General features: G+C 32.3%; 2 protein-coding genes and 1 pseudogene across 2 annotated transcripts; 1 reads left to right on the forward strand and 2 right to left on the reverse strand.

Moving 5' to 3' along the window:
- Positions 1-2,883: 2,883 nt before the first annotated feature.
- On the forward strand, positions 2,884-3,295 carry LOC135147070 (photosystem I chlorophyll a/b-binding protein 3-1, chloroplastic-like; annotated as a pseudogene).
- Positions 3,296-9,331: 6,036 nt separating this feature from the next.
- Positions 9,332-11,375, reverse strand: LOC108225554 (probable pectinesterase/pectinesterase inhibitor 20). Its single transcript, XM_017400446.2, has 2 exons — positions 10,463-11,375; positions 9,332-9,942 (listed from the first exon to the last, which is right to left on the reverse strand). Exons 1-2 carry the CDS (start codon positions 11,364-11,366, stop codon positions 9,434-9,436), a joined length of 1,413 nt encoding a protein of 470 aa, XP_017255935.1. The 5' UTR covers positions 11,367-11,375; the 3' UTR covers positions 9,332-9,433.
- Positions 11,376-12,692: 1,317 nt separating this feature from the next.
- LOC108227157 (probable pectinesterase/pectinesterase inhibitor 20) lies at positions 12,693-14,598 on the reverse strand. The gene is made up of 2 exons (XM_017402155.2): positions 13,637-14,598; positions 12,693-13,528 (listed from the first exon to the last, which is right to left on the reverse strand). The coding sequence occupies exons 1-2, from the start codon at positions 14,541-14,543 to the stop codon at positions 12,852-12,854; spliced, it is 1,584 nt and encodes a 527-aa protein (XP_017257644.1). The 5' UTR covers positions 14,544-14,598; the 3' UTR covers positions 12,693-12,851.
- Between the last annotated feature and the right edge of the window lie 1,121 nt (positions 14,599-15,719).

A 15,719-nucleotide genomic window follows, 5' to 3' on the forward strand; every position in this document is an offset into this window, starting at 1 on the left:
GAATTCTTTTTACATAATCAAATAGTTATACACAATACTGTTTGTTTAGTTTAAAATAACATGTTTAAGTGAAAGTAATTTTTATTTATAATTTCTATTATTTATAATTTTATCAAGATAAATTTTTTTGTTAATATAGTTTAGATATTATAAGAATATTTGTTAAAATGATCCTACAAAATTGCGTGAAATAGATTCTTAAAATATTAACTATGATAACAAACCCCATGTGTTAAATTTTAATTGAAATGAATCCCTCCATTTACATAAATAAAATTATTTAAAACACCTATCATATTATACAAAATTTATACTCTATTTTGTGTCTTAACACTTTTCATAAATAAATTAATTAACTGCCGAAGGCAGTATTTGTTTAGCAGTTCGAACTTTACGTGCACCAGCCACTCTCAAGTCTCAACACGAACTCGAAATCATAAAATAGTAGTATTGATCCTAAAATTGGAGTATTACATGTGGCCGGCAGCTGATTTGACTTTCCGAATTTAAAAGTAAGTTTTTTTTTTGTCAGGAAATTTAAAAGTAAGTTTATTACTAGAGATGTTGCTTTTAGATCTTAAAAGTTCGTCTCATTAAATTTCATAAACTATCGATTTTGATGATAATATTAATTTTTTATTTGTTATTACAAAAATATAAACCGATCAAAATATAACTCATCCTAACTTTTTGTTTAAAATTATTTTTACAATTTTAAATCACTTCTTAACATATCATACAAACTATTATTAAAAAAAAAAGAGAAAATATCATACAAAGTACAAATACGTATTCGTTAACTTAAATTAAAGACATGCTCTTTGACCCTCTTTCAAGTTTTGAGCACGTGCACAAACCTGTTAATTAGAGCAAATTTTTATCAATTTGGCTTCGCTTAAATTTTAAATCAACTAATAATAATCTTATATGACACATCTTAAAACTATTCATTTCATCAATAATTATGGAATCGGAAGAGGTTATCTAGCATTGACTTTTTTATGTGCCGAAATCCGAATATAGCAAGAGGCTGGTTCTGGTCGAGTTTGTGAAAGTTGGCATCGCACTTGCCTAATGATTTGAATAACAATAATTAGAGGAGCATAACAGTGTACCCGCCCCCACATAAGCCTATTTAGCGAATGTCAAACTGTTTCTTAATTGTTGATAACAGAGTGCAGCATGTCATCATTTTTCAGACCGTCACAAGTACTTTAGCTACGAGAACTACTTGTTTTCTGGTATCTGAAATTTTGGGCTGCGGAGTCGTATTGGTATCATTCTTCTACTTTTCCAAGTATGATGGTTATGGTCCGCAGACGTGCCGCAATGGATCCTGAATTTACAATTATCTAAAAATCTTAAGTATAGATAATGTAGTATGGTGTACTTCAAAAACTAATAGTTTGGGATCCGTAAATAAATGTGGTGTCGAAACTATTAATATAAATTTGAAATGATAGATGAGGTAGATATTTATAAATTATCTATATCAACTAAATTTGAAGGAAAAATTTGTAAAAACGTTTTTGATACCTTTAGGTATATATCAGATTCGTATGAGTCACAGATGTAGTTTTTTTTCCCAGAGAGTCACAGATGTAGTTGATACCAAATTGATAGGTTTTGAATTAGATAGCGGGTGTGGCCCGGGCTTCTAAGGTCGGCTTCTGAATTTATAAATTAGAAACATTTTTTTTATAATATAAATTAAAAGCACTTATTCATACCGTTTGTGTAAAAAGTCAAGAAATACTTATAAAAAATTTGGAATACTACCTTTTATTTCATGAGTTCTACTCATTTCCCAAACACCTTAATCACATTAATCATTATAAGTAAAGTAAAGTCAAAGGGGTTGTTTGGATTGCACATGGGAATGAGAATCGGGAATAGGAATGGGGGGATTCGGGTTTGGGAATGAGGTTACCGGAGTTGTTTGGATTGTCTTGGAATCGGATTCTGTTCACCAAATTAAGCTGTTTGGATTACCCTGGAATGGGAATGGGTGAAAATTATTTTAAATTATTAAAATTGATTATAATATTTAAAATCAGCTTATTTATTTTAATTATTATTTTCTTTAAAGGTGAACGATATTAAATATTATTAATTCAAACGCCATGAAGATATTTTTTTTAATTTAAAAATGCTCTCTTCATTCTAATATAAAGTCGTTTCTGACTTTTACACATAATTTAATATCTATTTTTTTACTCAAAAATATTTGAAAAATAATTTATAAAAATAGGTATTTTTTGCAAATCAAATTATGTATAAAAAGGCAAAGCGCATATTATTTCTAAAAAATAAGAAGAAAAAATGAAAATAATATTCACACCCTTAAAACTAGGGCTGTGCATTCGGTAAAAACCGAACCGAATTTCGGTTAACCGAACCGAAATAATGAAAAAAGTGTTGCCAAAAACCGAACCGAATTATGTTCGGTTTTGGAAAACCGAAATGTTGATTTCGGTATAAAACCGAAAACCGAATATTAAAACCGAAATTTGAAATTTTAAGAACTTGTAACTTGCAGTCTAACAAGAATGACATTAAAACATTCGAAAAAAATTGTCACAAAATTTAGTTCTGAATGAATTCTTGTTAAAGTCTGCAGTCTGCTGAGTGTTGGGCCTGCTGCTGGCTGCTGCTGCTCACTCAAGACTCCTGGCTCCTCCAAATCTCCAGATTTCAGTTCCTGAGTCAACAAAATAGAAATCTAATTTTATGAAAATGATAAACCAGATTGAGCAATGAGCATTGTAATTTTGCAAAAAAAAAAACCCAGAACAAAATGGAAAATGATCAAGCATTCTACCCAAGTTTTTAGTATCTGTATTGTTTGCAACCTTAAAAAAGAATTATATCTCTTGAAAAGGCATGTCTTGTATATTAACAATTGGTAAGATGATCAATTGATCAGTGTAGTTAGTACTTAGTCGCATGAAAACATTCCAGAAACTATACTACAGTACATATTATTATGCTAGGGGATAAGTTAAAACAGAAGTCCAGGATCTGGACAAATCTTTCCATGGTTCATTCCAGCTGAAACAGCCTTGCCATGGTTCCAAACAGGAGTCATTCCTCCAGCAGGAACTTACAACTACTGGGCTGATGGCTACACACTCTTTGTCCTAGAAATGGCTCTTATGGGATTTGCATAGCACAGGAGATTACAAGACTGACACAATCCATTTGGAAAAGATGAGAAATCCATGAATAAAACCTTCTGGACCATTTGGCTGATCCAGTTAACAACAATGTATTAACTAGCCTTCAGTTCCACTAGAATTCTGGAACTTAAACCCACTAAAAGAGTGGAACTCAAAAGGATCAACATTTTCTATTAGAGTTGGTATATATAGAGGCCATCATAGATTAATGTACCAGACATAAATTAAGTTCTTGATTATCATCAGACCCTTAAAGTTTCCGTCAGATAACAGAACATCATCGACAAATCACATTTCATCTAGCAACAAATTATTAAAACACCACCACCACCAGCAAAATAGTTATCAAATATATGACCAAATATTACATGCAAGAAACAAGATATTACAGAGAAGAGGATTAAAGAGCTTACAAGTTATAGTTAGAATGCAGAGAATCCTCAAAAGCAGACGTCTAACAAAAAATTGTTATCTCAGGTGGATGGAACAAAAAGAACGAAGCAATATATATTTCATATTACTGCATCAGTGAACCAAAAATATGTTCTACTTATGGTTTCCCCACTCCTCACAAAATAATTTCCAATTGTTCTATTCTTCTGGTGATGAGCTAAAATGTACAAAAAAATTGCAACCGTCTCGTTTAAGCTCATTGATAGAGTATATTTTTACATATATTTTATATGATTTTATTCCTCATATTTATTATATTTTGCATTGAATTGGATATTTATTAAATAGATTTTAATGTTTTATTGTAGGAAGCAAGGAGTTCCTAAACTTGGAATAAATTGGAATAAAAAGCTTAATTTGAAGATTAATTTGAAGGAAATTCGAATTTGTTGGATTGGTCGCACATCACTCACTGTTTGGGCCATATCTTGAGTTCTAGAAGTCAGAATTGGGTCATCTTACAGCCCACGCGAAGCTAAAAGAATTTTCTTTTATTCAGAGATGGTCCAATATCCAAAATCCAACAAAATCAGCCCAGAAACAGGACAGAATTATCAGCTGCGAATTTCCCTTGAAGAAACCAATTTTGTTTGGGAAACTGTTTTGTATTTCCTTGTAAGCATTAAAATCATATATATTTATAGGGATAGACATTAGAGAGGGAGGAGAATTGTATTGTATAATTAGGTTAGGTTAAAAACACTTTGTCTCTTCTTCTTCAAGACTTCAGGATTGAAGAATTCATTGTAATATCCATCTTTATTTTCTTTTATTTTATTATGCTAGAGTAGATTTTATTCTGGGATTGAGTTGAACCCTAGTTGTGGTTGATGCATGATTTTTGATGATCTCTAGTTGATTATGTTATTTGCTCTTGCTTATTGAGTTGTGCTGATTAACAATAACAAGTCAGACGTGATTATGTGTATTGTTTGAACCGATATCTATCTACCATCGGAAGTTGGATTTAGATGGTTGTGATTTATCCAACAAGGACATGAACTTCTCCATGGAAATAGGTAGAAGGAATTGTTTGGAAGGTAGGATGCTGTGTTTAATGTCTCTGAATTGCATGATACCATGGAAATAGGCTTGATTGTAATTTAGAGAAGCCACTAATACTCGGAAGAGGTTATTGGTATTTTATAGGGCGCATCTTTCCTCTTGGGTAATTTATCTGATTAATTAGGGGAGAAAATCATAAGTGTATTAATTCATGCTAGTGGGGATACTTGATTCTAGATATTTTTAGTTAATTGTTTTATAGATTTTATTTGTATTAGTTTAATCATCTCCCAATTTTTATTGTGTTACTTGTTAGTTGGATTAAATCGAAAATAACTAATGTTTGATACGTTTGTCTCTGTGGGAACGACTCTGACTTACCCTACTACATAGTTAGGAGGTTTGGTTAGATATTTTATTATTTGATAGGCACGCGACAGCCTTGTCACTCATCTTTTTAGTTTCCCTTAAATCTCCGATATCTCTAAGCATCTCACAAAGCACATTAATTGTAAATTAATTCGATATGACTAATATACCCTTCGCTTAATACACATATTTTAATATATATAAGGTTATTATTGACTTTTAATACTAACGCATTTATTATACATTAATGTCTAAGCAATGTATTTATTATACATTAATGTCAAAGCATTTATATACATTAATTATGAAATGATCATTATTTAAAATTATTTTAATACTATACATATAAATAATATATATCTAATCATTTATAAAATTTTAAATTTTCCCCACAAATTTTGTAAATTTTAATATTCTACTTGATTTTTGACTGATTAATCCAATTTTGACCAATTAATCATCGATTCAATCGAATTTTACCAAATCGTATTAAAAATTCGTCTGTTATCGATTATTCGGTTAATCGGCCGATTTTTAGAATATTTAATTATTGTGATTTAATAAAATTATATATATGATTTAATAAAATTATATATATGATTTTTTAACTATACGACAAAGACTCTGATTCGACAAGAATCTTATTTGTTTTTATCAAATTTTCAATAATTTTGGGTGAATGATAATTTAATTATATAATAAAATTTTAAATAGAGTATATTTTTTATATTTACATATTAATAAATATCATCATAGTAAGGATATATGTACATTAAGACATCAAGATAATAAGACTTAAAATACAAGTAAATATAAATTTAAATTATATCTAGGGAAATTCTTGATGGTACCCTCGTAGAAGTGGGTTTTTTCAATGGTACTATCGCATTTTTGACTTCTACCGATGGTACGTTCGTACTTTTAATTTACTCTCTATGGTACACTCGTGTACTTTTTATTTACACTCTATTGATTACAAACTTAAAACAAATTGTATATTTGAAATCCTTGCGAAAAGTTACATAAAATAAACTCTTAAATCATGTAAAACAGAGTCAAAATGATGGTATTCTTTCTGAGCAGTTTAATGTTCGATCGTAGATGAAGGTATACTCTTTTGTCATAGTCAAAACTCTAAGCTGACGATTGCTGCGCGGCTGCTGACATAATGAGATGTTATATTTCCAATTGTGTTTAAACATCATGTAATATATATTGTAGTTGATGATAAAAGAAGCAGTTTGGCTGCTGACATAATGAGATGTTATATTTCCAATTGTGTTTAAACATCATGTAATATATATTGTAGTTGATGATAAAAGAAGCAGTTTGGCCAAGCATTCCGGTACAAGGGCTAATGACGAAAAGCCTTAAACAGTGATTAGCCAGTAATTATATTTTTTTATTCTATATATCTAAATATCTGACACATACTTGTAGTAGTAAAATCAAATCTTGATCAATTTAATTCAAATTGACTAAACTATCCTTTACTCAAAATACATTCAGTTTGTTCGACTCGATCATTGGTCTAGACGCCTTATGACTTTCCATTATTGGATTAACACCTTTGTTTCAAAAAAAAAAAAAAGAATGATATTTTTCATTCACAAAATTTGAACGTAAGTCTATAAAAAAAGAAAAGATGGGGAAAATATTTTTTTTTAAAATGATTAGATATATATTATTTATATGTATAATATTAAATTAATTCCAAAATCATGTTATAATTAATGTATATTAATGATTGGACATTAATGTCTAATAAATACGTTAGTTTTAAAAGTCAATAATGACCTCTCTATATATAAAAATATGTATTTTGATATTGCAGTCAATGGACTGGCTTGATGTATAATGTAGGAATTAAGTATCTTATGGGGCTATGTTTGGCTACGAAAGTTAAGCCTTAATGTTTATTTGTTTTTATAAAAATGTACATTTGATAGGGAAAATGAATTTTTTGTCCCTAAACTATTTACCTTTTTAGAAACTTGCCACCGAACTAAATTTATTTTCATTATAGACATTAACGTTATATCTTCTTTTCATTATAGCCATTCCGTTAACTACTTAACGGAAAATTCAGTTTTTCTTTAAAAAAAAAGGAAAAAGTCCAATAATTCAAAAAAAAACAAACAAAAATTGACAAAAATCAAGAGATATCTCTAAGAGGTCATTTCTTTCCTTAAAAAAAATCAAAAAAATCTCATTTATAGTGGAAAAAAATCTAAAAAACCAAAAAATCTATAAGAAAATGAAAAAAATAATCCCATTTATAGTGTAAAATCACTATTTCAAATTCTGACCAGATTTTTCAACTATATATAAGAAAAAGACATAAATGATTGAAAATAAAAACTCTTAGATAAATATTTATAAATTTATTATTAATAAGACTGAAAGAGATGGTATGTAAATCTAATCAAAATTTTAAGATTATAATCCGAACTATGATTTTAAAATTTAGCCCAAAAAATGAAAGAAAATTCAAAATTCCAAAGAAATTTGAAAATTTCGAAAGAAATTTCAAAAAATCTGATTTTTTTTAAAAAAAAACTTAATATTGTACACTATAAAGGAGATATTTTGCTCTTTTAAAAAAAAAGTGATTTTTTAAGATTTTTCCTGATTTTTGTCAAAAGAAATTTGTTTTTTTTTGTTTTTTTTAAAACCATTGAATTTTCCGTTAAGTAGTTAACGGAATGACTAAAATGGAAAGAAGATGTAACGTTAGTGTCTATAATGAAAATATATTTAGTTCAGTGGCAAGATTCTAAAAAGGGTAAATAGTTTAGTGACAAAAAAATTCATTTTCCCCATTTTATAATTTTTTGGATATATTATATATAATTATGATTTAATAATAAATAAATAAATATTCAGTGTTGTAAAAAGCGGGAATCAGAAAATCAGCGATTAATCAGAATGATTAATAGGATCATTATTCAGAATTAATTTAATATTATATATGTAATAATATATATATATATATATATAATCATTTTTAAAATTTTAAATTTTCCCCAAAATTTTTGTAAATTTTAATATTCTATCTGATTTTCAACCCTATTAATCCAATTTTCGACCAATTAGTCATTGATTTAACCGAATTTTAATATATTTTTTGTATTTATATTTTTTAATAAATATCATAAAAGTGAGGATATGTGTATATACAGACATCAACATACTATGATTTAAATACAAATAAATATAAAAAAGATAAATAACGAGATATAACATATATTGAAGAAAGTGATTTAAAGCAACCCGTGCTTTGCACGGGTTAAGAAGCTAGTTCCTATAAAATCTTAACAAAGAGTATATTGCAGCAAACATATGATGAAATGAATTTAAGCCTAACCTTAATTGTTTCAAGTTGGGCAGGTGAAGAATTCAAATTGAGATATTGCTGCAGAATCTTTCTCTTGGATTTGAAGCCGAACCGTGGCAGTGTCCAAGGGTCTGCACTGTATAATACAAATTAAATAAAAAAGATAACAACTTTGAATTCAGTTGGGCATTTAATCAAACACCTTGTTAATCAAACACCTTGAGATTGGAAGAGAGTGAGGCAGAGAGAGGGGGGATCGAAGGAGATGGCGGGGGATAGATTCACAGAGAGAGATAGACGTGATATCTAAAGAGGCAGAGGGCGAGAGAGTCAGGGAGAGAGGGAGAGAGATCGAGAGGGATGAAGTAAAAAGGAGGAGATGATAGACAGATATTATCTTGGTCGGGAATGCATTTTAGTAACCCGGGCTGTAGGTGAGGTTTGTCTTAACTGGCTAGTGGCATACAGGTTCCCATTCCCTTTTGTCAAAAATCTGAACCAAACACTATGTTATGGAATGTGCTTCCCATTCCTGTTTCCCAAGCTTATTAACCTCCAACCAAACACCCCCAAAATTTTGACAAGTTTAGACATCAAAGTTGCCGTTTTACCATATTCAACTGTTTACATAATCCATACAATATGGTTCTGTCCTGATCAAACCAAATTTTTTACATCCTGAACTATTTTACACTTGCTAAAGACGATAGCTCTTTCTCTCAGTCGAGCCCATTAAAATTATGGGGACCTGATTTAGTACGATGCAGCCAAAGATTATACAAATATATCAGTAAATCATAAAAGATGTCATATGCAGACAAGAACAAAACTAAGTTGGCATCATCAACCTAATCTTTTAACTGAATCCAGTACAAATTATTACTATCCCAGGTTTTTTGTTATTGATAGTAGCCTGATTTTCTTACAATCCAGGATTATATGGAACTCCTGTGGCAGGCAACCAGCTTGCTCCAGAAATGAAATTGGAGACTGTGAAATTCACGGCATCGGTGGCATTAATTATATGGAAACCTTCCCAAGTAACCCTGTTGCTAGTATTTGATCCTGGTCCTCTATTGTTAAATTCTGCTTAGTAAGATGTATTGAGGGCAAAATCCCCGGACCATACGCTCCAGCCAGCGGGATGGATTAGGCTATCCATAAACGACTCCATATAAACAGCTCTTGAGTACTCCTTCCAAGGCCTTCCTAAATAAGTTCGAGTTGATCCCAGGTTTTCGGCTGGTGTGATAGTACAATTTTGTACTGAGGTTCCTGTATTCTGATTTATGTCAGTTCTGCCTTGCGCAGTGACTGCGTTGAACTGGCCTTGAAGAGGAAGCCGAGGAAAAATGTTGCAGTTTTGAAGAACAACTGCTGCATTTCCAAATATAAAATCTACAGTTCCATAGATATCGCACTCTCTGTAGAATTGTCTAAAAGAATGAGGGTATAAGGTGTCTTGATACCCTTCAAAGCTACAACGATAGAATGCTGAAAGGTCTGCATTACTTCGAACTGCCACCGCTTGGTGATTGGCTGCTCCAGCTGTGTTACGGATGGTCAAGTTGACACCAACAAACCCTTGTCCGGTCACAGCTGCAACAAAATTTCATCTTATTAGTCATATTCATTTTAGCTGATGTACAAGAAGAAATTGACTATGATTTTGATAGCCACTGGCATGGATTTTTCGCTGATATCATTTAACTTGAGATCTCAAAGTGAGTCTAATGGTTATGCTCAAATAGGTAGAGCTGTTGCTATAATTTAGCATCAAAAAATGATTTTTGATGCTAAACTAACAACATGTCTCAAATGGTTGATGTTATATCTTGTTCCAAATTCAACTTATTCTCAAAGTATACTACTCTTTTTTTTACTACAAATTTAATTTTTCAAGATAACTTTACACCAAGGACTCCACTATTTTCACTTTTTGGTGTGTTGTCAATTATAGCATCATCTATCGTTTGTTCTATATTTAGAACAACTTTAGCATTGTTAAATTTTAGTATAAGATATAGAATTTCATTAGAGTTCTAGTTTTTGTTCTACAATATAGCTATAGAACAAGACATAACACACGATTTAAGTTGATTTAACATGAGTAACTTACTAAGCGTTGCAGTGTCGAAAGTACTGATGTTATTAGCAACGCTGCGATTGCCAGTAATGATTGTATTGTTAATACCATCTCCAATCATCATCAAATACTTCTTCGAAGATGTTACATTAACATACTCATTATAAATCCCCGCCACAGCACGAATCACAAAGAAGCCATTGCTTCCATCCGTATTATTAGGCGCTGCAGCTACTGCTTCACTGATGGTCCTAAAATCTCCACCACCACTAGAATTCACAACAACTGTCTGACTTACCTTGACAACATCACCACCAGGATAAAGCACCAGGCCAGGAGATGTTGGCCTTCTACCAAGCTTTCGCTCTATCAGAATTCTCCTCTGTCTTGTAGCCGAAACCCATCCATGCCTAAAAATAGCAAGTGATACACTGTATAGCATGGTTCCATTGAATAACGGCGCGTGAAGTGAGCTTATAGGATTAGAAGGGGAGGATATTGATTCAAGACAATCTAAACATGTTTGTTGGTTAGTAATGCTTGCACTAAGCAATGTCAACAAATCATCTTCATCTTCTGAACTTGCTAAACTATCCGTCAAACTAATACTCTCCAGAGTTTTCGACAAGTGATCAATGTTTGAGCTTTCGAGAAGTCTGCAATCTTCGAGAGCATTGATCATATATTCAGACAGAGTGTCCTGGTGATCAAGAAAACTCTGTACTAATGACATTAAGTTTTGTGCTGACGATATCGATTGATTAATCGAGAATCTACCATAGTCATGTATGGAAAAAGAGTCATTTGATGGTAAAACTGATTTGCAAAAGGTTGGAAAAGGAGTGTCATTACAGACTGCGTCTTTGGACGCCAATATAAGAGGAGAGGGGACAGAGAGCACCAAAAACAGAGACACAAGGTGAGTTAAGAAATGCATGACAAGGTATGTTGGTTATGTTTTGCGAAACTTTCAGACTTACACACTTATATAAACTTTATTATTCGTCTTCCAGTTGTTTATTCTGCAGAGCTTACGTCCTGATCCCGAGTTATAAATAGGGAGGAAAGAAAATGAAAAAAAGGAGTAAAATTATGTCACTTTCACTCCTCTTTGTACTTCCGAGTTTTAAAAAAAAGAAAAGTAAGTGAAAGTGAATGCAAATATAGCATACTTTCACTCTAAAAGTGCTTTCACTTGTTTTCTTTCCTAAAAATACTCGGAACATCGTCTTAATCAATTACCAACGATATTTAAAACGTAGCTTTAATGATTGCGTATAATAAAATTAAATTAAATTTTTTCACCAAGTATTTTTCTTGAGTATATTAAGCATAAGTACCCAAATGGCTATTACAATCGAGTGCGTTGTAAATTGTAAGTCTAGTAGAGTTGGATTTACCTCATTTCTAACAAGTGAGATTGTAGATTATATACTATTATTATTTGTTCCCGCTCTTCGCATGCATCCCACCAACGGTAGACTTTTCGCTAATAAATCACGAGGGAAATAAAAAATAATACATGCACATGCATGTCTTGAGCAAACTATTGAAAATTGTAATTATATAATAAAGAACTGTGCATACTTGACTTCATGCTAAAACGTGTATCCCGGAAATATTTTGTTGGTACTTTAACAATTTTTTATTTATTCTAGCTACCGATATAATTTTGTTGTCTGGTTCTATCTTTCTTCGGATCGGACGTTAATTGCGTGGTAGGTGGTTTGGCAGATTTTCGTTTAAAATTTGAAATATGCTTGGTAAACATGAGAAACAAACAATAAAATAAATATAACGTCTTTGAATAAAAGAATTTTTGTTTGGATTAATATATCGGTTTAGGGGTATAATAGACACAAAATAACCCGTCTCGGGACATGGTAAAGCTCTGTCCGTGAAGGCTAAAGGTAATCTTTGTTCGTTTTTTCTAATAAGCATACACTAAGCACTAAATTCTATAAATTTTATGGATTTTGATTGGCTCCTATTTTTTTTATAATGGTGGACTCCCTGCAAATTCACTAACTACACCAATAAAAATCTCCTAAATTTATAGAATTTGACGCTTAGCATGTGTCCATGGCACACACTAGACAAACCTATCTTTGGACTTTGTTTGTGTGAAAATAATGAACTCGACGTAATTACAAATAACGTATGATTATAATCATTCAAAGCTATCCAAAATCTTTTTTTTATATGTAATTTCTTGATTATTATATGATGATTTTTGAGCTTCCCAGACATATATAAAAGAACATTTATTAGAAATACATATATATGATGATTTATTATGTTGATTATAAATTTAAGTTTAACCCATTAGCTTTGAGCTTTTGACAACCTAACCTTTTAACTGAACACACAAATTCACAAATCGTTATCCTGAGTGTATTTTTATTGACAGTACCCTGATACTTTATAAATCAGCATTGTATGGAACTCCTGTGGCAGGCAACCAGCTTGCTCCAGAAATCAAGTTGGAGACTGTGAAATTTACGGCATCTGTCGCATTGATTATATGAAAACCTTCCCAAGTAACCCTGTTGCTGGTATTTGATCCTGGTCCGCTATTGTTAAATTCAGCATAGTAAGATGTATTGAGTGCAAAATCTCCAGACCATGCAATCCAACCAGCAGGATGAATTAGGCTATCCATAAATGAGTCCATAAAAACAGCTCTTGAGTACTCCTTCCAAGGCCTTCCTAGATAAGTGGCAGTTGATCCCAGGTTTTCGGCCGGTGTGATAGTGCAATTTTGAACGGAGGTTCCTGTATTCTGATTTATGTCAGTTCTGCCTTGTGCAGTGACTGCGTTGAACTGGCCTTGAAGAGGAAGCCGAGGAAAAATGTTGCAGTTTTGAAGAACAACGGCTGCATTTCCAAATATGAAATCTATAGTCCCATAGATGTCACACTCTCTGTAGAATTGTCTAAAAGAATGAGGGTATAAAGTGTCTTGATAGGCCTCGAAGCTACAACGATAGAAGGTTGAAAGGTCTGCATTACTTCGAACTGCCACCGCTTGCTTATTGGCTGCTCCAGCTGTGTTACGGATGGTCATGTTCACACCAACAAACCCTTGTCCCGTCACAACTGCAATAAAATTTAATTTTATTAAATATATTCATTTTAGTTGATGTATAAAAAGAAATCGACCAGGAACTTGATAATTTGATTATGAGCTAAAGATCAGTAACTTACTGAGTGTTGCAGTGTCGAAAGTAGTGATGTTATCAGCAACGCTGCGATTGCCAGTAATTATAGTCTTGTTAATTCCATCTCCAATCATCATCAAGTACTTCTTCGAAGATATTATATTAACATACTCATTATAAATCCCAGCCGCAGCACGAATCACATAGAAACCGTTGCTTCCATCCGTATTATTAGGTGCTGCAGCTACCGCTTCACTGATGGTCCTAAAATCTCCACCACCACTAGAATTCACAACAACTGTCTGAATTACCTTCACAACATTACCACCGGGATAAAGCACCAGGCCAGGAGATGTTGGCGGCTTTCTTCCCAGCTTTCGCGCTATCAGAGTTCTGCTCTGTCTTGCATCCGAAACCCATCCATGCCTAAAAATGGCAAGTGATACACTGTACATCATGGTTCCATTGAGTAACGGAGCTCGAAGAGCGCTTGCAGGATTAGAAGGGGAAGAAATTGATTCGAGACCATCTAAACATGTTTGTTGGTTAGTCATCGTTGCACTAAGCAACGTCAACAGATCATCTTCATCTCCTGAACTTGCTAAACTATCTGTCGAACGGATAGTTTCCAGAGTTTTCGACAAGAACTCGATGTTAGAGCTTTCGAGAAGCCTGCAATCTTCCAAAGCATGAATCATGGTCTCTGACAGAGAGTCTTGATGATCAAGAAAACCTTGTACCAATGACATTAAGGCTTTCGCAGACGATATCGATTGGTTCACGGAGAACCTACCATGGTCATGAATGGAAAAAGAGTCATTTGATGGCAGAACTGATTTGCAGAAGGGTGGAAAAGGAGTGTCATTACAGATTGCGTCTTTGGAGGCTAATACAAGAGGAGAGGAGACAGAGAGCACTAAAAACAGAGGAACAAGGCAAGTTAAGAAATGCATGACAATAGTAGAATATTGGCTATGTTTTGTGATTTGCTCTTAGGCATACACCATATATATAACATTGTTATTCTTGTTCAAATTTTAATTTTGTAGAGCTTAGTCAATTGCAAAAAGAATTCAGAGTAGCTCCCATGTATTAAGTCATTATTATCTATAAAATTATTATGTTAATCATTAAGTTGGGGTTTCAGATACATGCATACTACGAAAGGTACAGATGTCGATACAGGGCCTAGTTCAGGTAGACTTTTGGCTAATAAATCGTGAGGAAAACCTTAAATACCATCAAAACTAAAAATAAAGACATGCACGTCTTGAACAAATTATTTTAAATTGTTGTTATGGAGGGTAGAAATGTACCTACATTGACATTGGAGAGTGTTAAGACGTGTTTTAGGCAAATATTCTGTTGCTTAGGCTAACAAATTCTCTGTATAATTTTATTGTCTCATTCTTGCGATCTTTCCGGGGAAGGCCAATTGCGTGGTAGGTAGTTTGGCAATTTTGCCGAGTTCAAATATTAAAAATCAATATGGGTATTTAAATTTTCGGATCATAAAAAGTTGGGATTTTTCATAAATATCCAATATTTTAATGTTCCTTACAAAGTAATTTTTTTAAAAATTCCACAAAAACACAATCTTTCACATAAAAATTAAAAATTAAAAAAATACTATTTTTCTGATTTTTTTTTTTTATAAAACAACGGAGGTTGCGTTTGCAGGTGGATATACAAACGCAAATGTAATTTTCCGTCTTTTCGTGTTATTCTTCGATTTCTGCATGTTCACGGCTATGTCATTGTTTCAGCTACTTGCGTTCCTCATCAGCGCCCAAGCTCCATTAACAAACGCTGATTTCTCAAAAACGCGAAAATCACTTAGGATACAAAGAGGTGAAAATCACTTTTGAATAGTGATCCGGACCTCACTCATTCTCCCGTCGAATTTTTGGATAGAACAAGTACTCCCTCCATCACAACTAATTCTTTACGTCTGGTTTGAGTTTGGAGGTTAAAAAATAGATATAAAGTATTGAAAAAGCGAGAAAAGTGGATGAAGTCAGAAGTGGTAGGACCCGTTAATTTTTAATGTATGAAAGGAGATGGTTGAGTAAAGTAGTGTGAACAGAGAGAAAAAGTTGGGCAGTGATACGACCCTCGACTATTTTTGA

Source organism: Daucus carota, chromosome 6 (genome assembly GCF_001625215.2).
Source record: "Daucus carota subsp. sativus chromosome 6, DH1 v3.0, whole genome shotgun sequence".
NCBI classification, from domain to species: Eukaryota; Viridiplantae; Streptophyta; class Magnoliopsida; order Apiales; family Apiaceae; genus Daucus; species Daucus carota.